The sequence below is a fragment of the Vidua chalybeata genome, chromosome 1 (genome assembly GCF_026979565.1).
Source record: "Vidua chalybeata isolate OUT-0048 chromosome 1, bVidCha1 merged haplotype, whole genome shotgun sequence".
NCBI lineage: Eukaryota > Metazoa > Chordata > Aves > Passeriformes > Viduidae > Vidua > Vidua chalybeata.
In genome coordinates, this window is record NC_071530.1 from 14,793,766 (window position 1) to 14,806,313 (window position 12,548).

At 36.7% G+C, this 12,548-nt stretch overlaps 1 protein-coding gene across 2 annotated transcripts in view; it reads right to left on the reverse strand.

The window, feature by feature from the left end:
• ZEB1 (zinc finger E-box binding homeobox 1) overlaps window positions 1-12,548 on the reverse strand; it is a 119,877-nt gene that overhangs the window by 12,884 nt on the left and 94,445 nt on the right. Inside the window, exons 2-5 of one of the 2 annotated variants that reach the window (XM_053949220.1) lie at window positions 11,012-11,212; window positions 5,871-5,933; window positions 4,114-4,275; window positions 1,030-1,232 (exon numbers count right to left, since the gene is read on the reverse strand). In XM_053949220.1, the coding sequence (XP_053805195.1) occupies window positions 1,030-1,232; window positions 4,114-4,275; window positions 5,871-5,933; window positions 11,012-11,212 (629 nt within the window). The remainder of the gene's footprint in view (window positions 1-1,029; window positions 1,233-4,113; window positions 4,276-5,870; window positions 5,934-11,011; window positions 11,213-12,548) is intronic. The other variant, XM_053949227.1, reaches the window with a different exon arrangement.

Genomic DNA, 12,548 nt, shown 5'->3' on the forward strand with positions numbered 1-12,548 from the left:
GATACTTTGTAGGATGGAGGTTAACAGCCAATGTGTAAAAAAGCAGCTCCTTTACTCTGGGCCACAGCCTGTTGGTTTGGTGCTACCAGAAATGTTGGAAGTACCTTTACTTTTACATTCAGTTTTGCATTTTTCTGTTCTATTTGTCTCCTGTTTTGTTTCTGAAGAGTATGAATCTTTCTAGTCTGTCCTCTGAAGGAAACATCTCCAAGCCTCTTTAACTTGGTGGTGGAAAATCTGTTTTTTTCTCTTGATAATTCCTGACTGTTTCAGTTGATTCCTGAGCCTTAGAGCATCTCTGATAAGCTATGGAAGCATGTGCTGGGCATGGATGTTGGGACATTGTGGGGATAAAAAAAGAAAATAAAAAGAGGGACAGGAGAACAGAGACTCAGGATCTTCTGTAATGATCAGATGGTTAACTCATGGAAGATATTCCAGGGACCCGTGCCCTCAGGTCAGCCCATGAACCAGAGAAAACAAACTCACTATATCTTTAGCCTTTTCTGTTGCTTCATTTAGTACTGAAACACCATATTTTAAATGCTAATTATTTGTATATTATCTTACAGCATTAATTGCATTTAAAAACTGTACCTCACAGTTCAAGCAACACAATGGTTTGTTTCTTAAAGGCAAAAATGCTACAGTAAATTGTGAATTATTCAAACAAGACTTATGGAAAAAAAAAAGGAAATGTTTCATTAAAGGCTTGAAATTAGATTTAAGTCATGATTTTTATGCAGTGGTAGCCAATGAACAGAAAAAAAACAACAAATTACCTATAAATGTAATAAAGCACTTCTGAAAACAACCCTACTGCTTAGATGAATGAAAATAGGAATTGAGATCTCAACCTTTGACAGCTACAGAAAAAGCCTGACTTGAGCAGCAAGCTTGAGTGTGTGCTCTGGGACTGGACCATCAGCACACAGATGCTCTGCTGTGAACAGTTTACCTGCTCTGCCCACATAACAAACCACAGCGTTGCTACAGAGGACAATAACCCTTAATTCAAATGCCACTTACTGGGTCTCTTCCTGATTTGTGAGATGTCATGTGGCGGTCCAGCTGCGTTCTGTACGCAAACGTGTAACTGCACAAGGAGCAGCTGAAGTTATCTTCATTCTTTTCATGGCGGTATTTAATGTGCTCCTTCAGAGAGGTAAAACGCTTGTACCCCCGATCGCAGTACGGGCAGGTGAGCAGTTGGGAAAACGCGTCAGGTGTTCCTACACAGGAGAGACAGTGCACCAGACTTGAATAAACCAGTTCCAAACTTAATACTAGCAACAAACAGGCTTTATGTTTACGCCAATTACTGTAAGAAATCATGCAGCTGCTGGAAGCTCCATTTGTTTTAGAGAAGGACTAGTGATAATTTAGATTTTTTCCACAGGTATTATGCAAGCTCCCACACTATGGTATGGTTGCCCCAATGTACCTTGGAGAGAGTCAGCACAATATGCTGATAGGACAAGGAGGAATGGTTTTACACCAAAAGAGAGTAGATGGAGACTAGATATAAAGAAGAAATTTTTCATTGTAAGGGTGGTAAAATACTTCAACAGGTTGCCTGGAGGGGTGGCAAATCTCCCATTCCTGTAAATATTCAAGACCATTCTGTGCAATATGATAAAGCTGAAGATGTCCCAGCTCATTTCAGGGGGGTTGGACCTAGATGACCTTTAAAATTCCTGTCCAACTCAAACCATTCTATGATTCACAGATATGTATGTGTTACAATATACTGCCTGCAGGACAGAAAGCACAGAGATCAAATGTGTGGCCATAAATATGAGTCTAATGTGATCTGTGGAATCTATTTTGCTGGCTTTCATAAAGTACTTCTGTATCAGTACAGGGAAAAGTGAAACCAGATTGAAGCTAAATATTAATTTTACATGTCTATTTTAAGAAGTCACCATTTATGAAGTTTTAGCTCCACCCCTTCTTGCCAGCATATGTTTAGCCACACAGTAACTCATTCTATCCTTAAAAAATTAATTTTTAAAGGACTGAAAAAAATACTTCTTTATAAATTTATCGATAAAGGTATGTTCAAATAAATGCAGGGTTTGCTGTATTTGATCAAAGCATCAATTTATAGGTGTGATATCCTCCAATGACCATGCTACTTTTCCTTGCTTCAAGTCAAACAGGAAGCAAATGTTGCAAGGATGCACCTATGTACTGTGCTGAGCATAAGAAAAGTGGAAGATCTTTACTGATTAACATTTTATGTTCTGACGCACAAGGGGCACATTTGTACATGCTGTCATTTTAAGTTTCAGAACTGTAAGAATTATTAATGCTCATTAAATGAACCAGTACTTTAGAAAGTACTTCTGAATTATTTACCTTCATGACCTCTTCCAGCAGTTATCACCACAGATTGGTAATATGTTCTGTGAAGTAGCAATTCATTCTGTGTGGAATTTACTAACTTAATTTTTACTGAATGTGCCACTGATCTTGCAACAGTGAAAAGCAATCAGACCACTTTTCCTTATTACTAAAAATCACCACTTTTTCTGTCATATAGGTACTTTTACACTTGTTACAGTAACAATCAAAATAACCCCTACTCACAGGGATTTTTTTGTTGTACTATCCATTTCTGCTTTTTCTGGTTTAGCTGAGCTGTCCAAAAACAAAGCTATCCCCACATGTGTAGACCAAGTATGCTTCCCTTCAATTCTCTTTTTACCATCTATAATTCAATTCATCTGACATAAAGAATACTCCATTTCAGCACAAATACAACTCAGTGGAAAGGTCAGAAGCATGTTAATTTAAACTCTATTTCCATTGGAGGAAATGGAGAAATGAAAACAGTTTCCCAAAATCACAAAAAATCTGATTCTGTCACTTCTCTTGTCTACTTTCCCAGTTAGGAAGCATACATCTTTACCAAATGTCACTACATTTTTGGCATTTTCTGTTCCAAAATGATTAAAACACTAAACACTATTATTCAGCATTGTGATTTTCACAATACTTCTCAGTGACGTTACTGGGATAGGTCCAATTTAAATGATTAACACAAATGTGTATTTTTAATGATTACATGGAAATCATATGACAAGTCTGTAAAACTAACTTGACAATATGTGCCACTGCAACCACATATTAAAATCTTAAATTAATGAATGCACTTTTTAAAGTAAAATCTGTAATAGCATAAAACATCTGGAGGAGCAGAACAAAAAAGCTATCTTTACTTCTTTCACTGCTCTCCCTCAGACTCCAGTATAGTACTACAGCTACAACATCTATATGTTCAGTTATATTCATTTCTTAAAACAACTAGAATACAACTCCTAAGTGACATAGGCTGTTACTTTTTCTTGAAAAATCAAGATACAAGCCAGCTAAGCTGAACACTTGAGAAAACACACAGAATGCAAAACCAATCTCAACAGCATTTGTCTTCAAATATTTCATGACGAAGAAATGAACAAAGTGTAACCTCTCATCTCCCTCAGAACACCTTAAGCATGAAACTTCTTCAGAGGGAAAAAAAACTATATCTACTTAAAAATAACAACAGGTCATTATTTTTTTCACATAAACATTTTTGTTGAAGAATGCTTCTTTTTTCTCTGCTGCTGCCCTTTCAGGCAAAAAACCCCAAAAGCCTGTCATAGACTGGCTACCCAATAAAAGAAATCGTATCTAATAGGTCCTTTTGGGAGCTTTGTTTAAAAATATAAAAAAAAGAAAGAAACATGTTATAACTCTCTTTAAGTTATTCTTATATAAAATTGTACTATTTTGCTTTGTGTCTATTATATTTAATAAATGTTTATTCTGTTCTTTCATATAAGGATGTTGAATGGATTTATGAAAACATGAACTTTTCCCTTCAATGACTAGGTTATCATTTAGGTACTCATACAAGTGAATGAATCCCAGTGCATGTCCTGTTTACAAAATCAAGAGGCAATGTTTTTTGCATGATGATCCTATCCTCTTATAATTATTTAACTAGATTTTTTCCCTCTGTAGTTGAGTATATATGCACTGCTATCTTCTTAAGCACAGCAGAAGTTTTGGGTCAAGTAGTGAGTACAACTGATTTCATAAGAACTGAACTGATGACATATTTACCATTTTCGTCCTGACCACTAGCTTCTGGTGTGCCTTGTCTCTGGTCCTCCTCAGGTGCTTCAGGGTAGATAACAGCTGTATCTTCTTGTTTAAGGAATTCTTCAACATTAGGGTCATGGTTTTGCTCATTTTCTGCATCAGAATCACATTCATCTTCTTTTACTAAGTGTGAAAAAAAAGACACAAGATACAAAATTAAGTTTAAAAAGAACATAAATGAGATTCAGTAATTCACATTGTCAAATCTCCCTCTAGCCAAGTATTTTAAAAACTCTTAACAGATACTAGCATAGGTCAAGTCCTTTAATATGCCAGATTATGCCATGTTTTGGAAGAACTAGTAGCATAATGATATTTAAAAATTTGACTAAGCACAGTTTGTGTAACTCAGTGCATTTTTATCATTTCAGATTTAGCTGTTCTTCTCAATTTCCCTAAAATATTAAATGTAACATTAATTATGATTTAGGCCTTGTAGTTGGAGGGCCTGTTTACCATCTTGGCTCCTGTGCTTGCCTTCAAAACACATTTTTTAATGTTATTTATAGCTGTTCATTAGCACAAACTCAGAAGATATTTAAATACAGTATAAACCTGGACAGATAAATGTAGCAAACTTGAACTCTGACTCACTTGTTCTGTGATGTTGGAAATGGCTACCAAAATGGCTGCAGATCTAGTTAACAACCTTCAATATTTTCTAGTTAAAACCCAATGCACAACTGTATTGCAAAATTAGCAAATAATAAATTAAATATTTTACTTAATGCTTGTATGATAAATATTTGATCCCAAGTATTTGCCTAAATACATTGTTCATAGAGTTTATTTTTACCATGGTGAAACCCTCCATGAAAGCTCTGCCTGCAGCACCCTAAATCATTACAGATGTTCTCCACTATTAATGTGAGGTGTATTTTTAATAGGAAAGAAAAGTTTTATGATTAATCTCTCAGTGTGAAGTCACATACTCAATTTACAATTTGACACTATCTTTTTATGACATGAGGCAGTCTCTTACATGTAGACTGTAATGCAATGAATACTGCAGCTCTCCATACTTATGTGGTGAGAACTGACTTCAGAGGAAGTGAAAAGAATGTGTGAAACTAGAGTTTAAAACATACCAATGTGTTTAGATGTGGGTTTGCTTTTAAATAAGACTTACTCTGATATTATCTACCTATCTAGTAAGGGCATTAAATAAACACTCCATGAACTTTTAAGAAGTTGGATGGGATATTATTAATCTTCTGTCAAGTAGAGAAATGGAAAAAAAAACAAACCATATGTTTTTGTTTGAGTCTGAAACTGAAGTACACATTTTATTTTGCCTTCTGTGTAATCAGTCCAAACAGAGGAGTGGATAATAAAATGCAGTATTAGCTTAAGTCTATTTTTATATATTTCTTCATAGTTTAAAACACCACCTGTTGACACCTACATGTAAGATCATTGCTTTTCCTTGTTTTGCCCTTTGGAGATGCGGTGCTGCTGGAGCTCTGTGGTCATTCCTTGGGAGGGAGGGCTGCTCTGTGTCACTGGTCACCTACACCTCCAGACCTTGGACACCAAAAGATGCCCAGACTTTTTTCCTCAGCTAAAACAGTGTTTACAGTTTAAGACCTCTAGCATGGAAAATCAAAGCACTTTTATAAACAGAGGTGGAAGAATTCCAAAGCTTTTGGAATGATATTCACCTAACCAAAATTCAATAGCACTTTATGAGTAAGGGACTCAGATTAACAAAGAAATACCTGTACATCCAATTCCATCTGTCTGAGCTTCAGGCCCCAGGATTTCCTTTCTTTCTTTTCCAGCTGAAATAGCACATTTCACAAAAAGAATGAATATTTAAAGAAAATCCCACAAAACAACAAAAGCCATGTGTACACCAACAACTAAATTATACTTGAGTTATTTCTTCATCTGTGCTTTCCACTTCTGTATTGTTCAGAAGTGCATTTAAACACAATGTTCTTTCAAAAATATGGATGGCACATTATTTCAGCAGTAAGTGATCAGCTGAACTACAAAGATATTTCATACTTAAGGAAACCAAACCTAAAAAGGAAGCAATACTAAACACTGACCATTATGTGAAGAGAGGTAAAGCCTCTGGACAGTGTGTTTCACCAGCAAATAGTGTCAGCTACTTAAGTGATCCCATCTACAAATGCAACCATCTGATACACTGGAATATTATTTCCAGAAATTAGAGCATCATAAAACAAATGCAGTTATGTTATTTTCTCCAATTAGCGGTTTTCAGAAATGATTGATAATTTGCTGGTAATGTCTGCAAACAGAAACCTAATGTGTTCTCTTTCTTGCAAATCATCTGGAAACCACTTAAGGCTGTGATTGCCTTAAAAATTAAACAAAAAAAAAAAAAAAAAGGATTTTAAACACTTGCTCCCCCTTCAGAACAACTGTGCACTGCAGATATGCTTCACATATCAATTCCAATACTCAGTATGAGTCTGCAGAACCAACGCTGCAGAGCCAACCTGCTGCCCCAGCTCTGCCAGCTCTGCTGAGCTGCAGCCCTCAAGGATGCAGTGTGGAGGTTTTAAGTCACTAGAGGCTGCTGGTGCAAATCAATAAATGGCCAAGCTGTTCATTGGTTAGCCCAGACTGGGAAGCTCCCACAGGAAAAGCCAGTGCTGACATTTCTGTTGGCACCTGGCTCATGGCAGGAGTACATAGGAGAGCTACATTGCTTGCTTTGCTCTTTATCAGTACTATGCTATGGCAATAGATGTGAGACTGAAGTGTTATTTCACAGTTTCATTACGGAAACCTTGGATGCTTCAGACCTACACTCTAGAAAAAGCCTTCCAGGTGATGCAGAAGGTTAGAGCACACAGCTGCTCTGACCTGAAATGACAACTGTTACACTTCTATTACTTATACTTCTATTTACCTTACTTCACTTTACTTCAGTGCAGGAAAAAATCCTTTAGGTTGGCAAGTCAAAAGTCCAGATCATCCCAGCTTTTTAATTTCTCCTTTATGGAAGGAAGATGATAAATCCTAGGAGAACTTTTAAGTTCTCAAATAATATCAGCTTCCTCAAAGGAAAAGCTTCTTAATTCTGCCTACTTTGACCAAAGCCCACAGACTCAAGGTATCTGCAAATAGTGGCAATTCAAACACGTTTCTTACTTTAAAAAAGAAATGTGTGTAAAAGGAATCTGCAGCTCTTAAATATTACCTTAATTTCAACTGACATCTAAAAAAAACCCTCAAATTTTGGCTCATGGTACCAGACTTGGTTCAGAGTTTGTAAGATGGATGACTAGACTCAAAGCAAATTTAAACCCAAAATCTAATTTCTTAAAATCAAACTCAATATACAAATACAAACCCTTTAAGGAGGGTTTTTGACGGTTGTGATTTTTCTCCATTATGAAATAGGATCTACATGACAGAGACAATATCAATCAGTAAGTTATTATTCTGGAAATTTAAAATACAGGGTTCTCCAGTAAATTCCACTGACTTCAGTACAAATAAAAGTTATGCTTCCCAAGAGAATGTCAAGGAATTTATGGAATTATAGATTAATCTAGTGAAGTTAAACCCCCTCTCAATTCTAATACTCCTAACCTCTGTTTGGTACTGTCTCTTCCCAATAGCTAAAAGTAGGGTATAAGACAGAGAGAAACCCTTTTCCACAGGGAAATGCTGTAGGAATAATTAATAATTTGAAAAATATTAAGTAGATATACATCTTTATAGCTATGTATGGTCCACAAATAAAGGCGACATTGCAATCATGCCCTCAGAAGCCCAGTTATCACACAGCTGGGAAACAACAGAATGGGATGGGATGTGGGATGTGATGATGGGGGAACAGACCTCAAGACATTGTTCCACCAAGCAGAAGTCACAGCTCTGAGTTCCAGAGGAAATTCAAGCTACCTGCTAAATGACAGCTTAAATAGAAGTCTCCACAAATAGCATCTAGGTAATGAATATCCATCCTGGTATTGCAGCTGGACATACCAGATAGCTGTAAAACAAGTTCTTGGGCTTCTCCATCTCATCACTGCTTATGAGCTACTGCTAAGAGACACAGTGGGGCTTCCCAGGGTTAAATGCTGATGATTTTCAGATGACAGGGAACAGTGCTAACTAGCAGCAAACATGCCTGACAACTACTGACATTGGCTGACAGTAAAGATCTCTGCATGGCTAAGATAACTGATCAAATTGAAACCACTAGCAAAGTGGAAATTTTGGCTGTAGGCAGAAAGACAAACTTCACTGAAATTTCCACTGCAGTCTTTATCTGCAGAGAAGGAAATAAATTCCAAATCCCATCAAGAGAGTTTCTAATTCAAATTCTTCAGAGCTAATTTTCTGATATTCATGCAGCAAATACTATTTACAGCTTGCAGTATTGACTGGTTGTTTGCTTTTTGATCAAAAACATGCCACACACAACCCACCAAATGCCAGCACACACTTTTGAGCATATAGGCTCAACCTAAAATTTGATGACTTAAAGGACTTTTTGAATTCCAGAAAGCACATAAACATAAAACATATTTCTATTTTTTTCAAAGATATCTTAGTTCCAGTCCTGAGACCTCCAGGTTTGCTAAATACTTATAGTACATAATAATGCTCCTTTAAGAGCATTAATACAATAAGTTTAACTCCTGCTTTTTTTTTCCTTTTAATTGTAGCATAGGTTTTACTTCTAACTAAAGCAAAGAAAAATCATATTAGAGAATCATTGCACACATGAATGCTGGCACACTGTCAACAATATGTACAGGATACACGTGATTAACTTTTTTAAACCCATAGGACTGTTTCAGTTAAACCTCTTGAGAAACACACCTTATATTTAAAACACCTGTTCCTAGGGTCTTTTAGAAATTCAGTTAGAATGACTGGAAACAGAAGGAAACTAATCTAATACAGAAATGTTATGTGTGTTGTTTCTATTCTTAGCAATTCGTGAACAGAATAAATATGCAAAAAAACTCATTCTGTCAAGTTCAGCTAAACCTAGAACTACTGAGTACTACTTTACTGATGAAACACAACTTACTAAAACTGTTCTAGAGTATATTTTTCTAAAGATAATCACCAGTCTTGAAGATAGTTGCACACCATCTACCCCAGTACATTTCCCTGTATGCAAGACATCATGTATTCAGTACCTCTCTCTTCATATTTCTAACATGTAACCAAGGCTGATGATGTGATTTTCAGTTCATACCTTTCCTTCTAGGAAAACTATCAAAGAGTAAACGGTATTCTACCCTAGCAAATCAAAGCTCCATAAAACCTAATGCAGCCTCACTTTTCTCATATAGCCATTGCCAGAAATTTCAACTATTTATTAAAAAAAACCCCCTATTATCATCAAATTATAAAACCCTTCCAGACTGCTACAAAAGAGGCTTCAGAATACATAATTTTTACAGAGCAAATTTGTGGTTGTTAAGCAAGCTTGTATGGCAATTGATTAATCTTTTGTCTGGCTACCAATGAAATTTTGTATTCATTAGCAAACTCCAAAGCAAAGAAACATTGCTTACATCGCAAATCTTCAACCACAGAAGAATTTAAAATTAAAGAGAATTTAGAATTTTAGCAAACAATTTTTTTAAGGTTAAAAATGGTAAATTTGACATAAGGAGTCAAAAAAGATGCCATCATGTGTCTAGAACCCTGAAAACCCTCAGAAAGTTGCCCGAGATGCTGTGTGATGGGTACATCTCCAGAAAACATCCAGTCCAAGAGGTCTTGATCCTAAATGTCTGGGAGCTAGTGCTCTTCTTCCTTCCCCTTTTCAGATTTCCTACACCTGTGCTTGAAGGGTTCAAACTATCCAGAACCCACTTTAATGTAACCACAATTTCTGAAGCCTGCAGGAGAGCAAAGATATTACAGGAGAACTAAGAAAATTACCTACCTAATAATTTAGCTCCAAAATACTCATTTCCCAGCACAGCATACCTTGGCAGTAGCAGCTATGCAAAAGCAGGCTGAGCTGATGCTATTCTTTGAACTCTCAGCTGCTCTTTCTCAGCTGGAGTGCAGTTAGGGGCCATATGACTGCTTTCCTTTTATTCAGATGTGAGGTCATGCACCATGTATTAAACCACCAGTGTTAAAAGGTGGATGCTAGGAATTGTGGCTGGAGTTCAGATATGCTGAAAAACATTCTGTATCTTTCAGGGCATTAAGGCCAAATTCCACAGTAAATTCCACTAATTTATGCATTTATCCCAATTTGGCTCAAAAGTAAGCATGCTGTGTGACATTATGAAACTCAGTATCTGATTCCACAGTAAAAAAAGGCCCATTTCCTGTCTCCTTAAAATTTTCAGCTTCTAAACCTGCTGCATAATATGTGTAACATAACTCTTTCCAGTGTTTTCAAAATAATGATTCACTATGACTTACATAGCCAATTCTAAAACTAATAATCTAAAAATTATTTTTTTCTGCCTGTGTTTTACAAAGAAAATGAGAGAAATTAACATCTGATTGGTTTTTTCCATGATTTTTGTTTAATGCTTACTCCCCAAGCTAAGCCAATCCTTACAAGGAGCTCTGGCAGAGACCTGCCAGGCAAAGACTTGAAAAAGCCAAGATCAAGTAACTAGTCTTCAATCAGCCTTTGGAATGCTGCATCTACAGTCTGGAACCTCCTGTTAAACAATGCCAACAGAATTAATGCACCTCTGAATCTGCTTCAAATAATAAATGAAGAACATGAAGTATGGTATAATAAATATGTTATAACACCTCTTTTTTGATTGTGAATCTTACATGTTATTTCAGTAATAAAGGGACCAAAAAAAGTTCTACTGAATCTTCATTTTAGAAAACTTTCTTCATATAGTATCATCAGTAGAAAGGAACATACCTTCATCTTCCCAACAACTGTTTGTACTCCCTTCTCTTTCACTGTTTTCTGGTAATACTATATGGTCTGTTGGCAAGTCATCTTCTGGCACACTAGCATCACAGTCTGCTGCATCCGTTACACTTTCCTCTTCCACTATATGCAATTTATCTTCATCATCTGAGTCTGAGTTTGCTTCTACCACATTGTTATAATTGGTGACTGTGGAGAGACAAAAACAAAATACTGATCAATATACTCTTAAGTGACAGTATCGGGTCACATCATTATTGCTTCTTGCCCCATGGGGATGGCAACTGCCTTGTGAGCAGCTTGGCCGTAATGTCGGCACACAAGGAGCACCTGACAGCTCCTGGGCTCCCACCACCTCTCACTGTGCACACCCAATATAAGGCTGCACAAGAGAAGGCAGCGAGCAACTCCAGAGTTGGAGCCACAGTGGAGCAACAGAATTCCAACTGGATCACTCCAATGTGGATGCCAGCATTGCTGTATGTCTCATTTATGATTATTGTGGCAGTGAAGACCCCAAGGCCCCAGGCCGAGCCCTTCAGATAAGGCAGCTCAGCTGCTCTCGGGGTCCCACGGAGCCAGCCCGTTCCTGCAGACACACACTGTGTGCTCCCCCAGCCAGCTTCCCACTGCCTCCTCCTGTAACCAATGGCACCCCATGCTCTGGCTGTGGGAATCACGGGGAAACAAGCAGGAACAATAATGAGATTGCATTCAGAATGGCTTAAGTGCTCCTGATCCAAGCTAAAATGCTCTTGTAGTTACACCCATTAAAGACTCAGCAGGATGAATGTGAAAGGGAAAATCAGAGATCACTTAGATAGGGAATCTCATGTAACATTTGCCCAGTACCATGTAAAGATAATAAGTCTACTTTCTTAGCCTGGAGAACATATTGCAAGAGTCTTTGGACAAAGGATTACATGACAATATATATGCTTCTGTCACATGTGAGCAGATTATTATTAAAATAGTCTTCATTTGTAGGATCAGTTACAGTCACTTCAACTTAAAATATAAGGAACTGTACGTAAACTGTATTAAAGAAAAATTACTTTCACAATCTGTTTAAATGTCATGTTACACTGAAGTTAAACTATGAAACAGATCTATGTTGTTATTATTTCTTCAATGCCAAGTTTGAACTTCTCACTAAAATGCTTCAAAATACAGTCTAAGAAAGAGAATAAATTTATAGACAGATAAACCAACAAGATTTGGCTGCAGCACTCCTTCAATGGTTATCAGAATTATACCTGAGAGGCACATTATCATGGTACTTTATGATACCTGCAACCTATCACTGTTAGTTCACAAGAAGCCAGACTGATTCTTTCATGTGAAATACTGCTTATTAAAGGACATAAATAGCAAACCAGACTCCCGCTCTTCTGATGTTAGCTCTTAAAAAAAAAAAAAAAAAAAGTAGATATTTTAGTCATTTAAAAATTCATGTAACCAGGAGAAGTGAGTAACATTATGAACAGATAGGCTACTATCTCATTTCCTTCCAATTCAGGAGAAA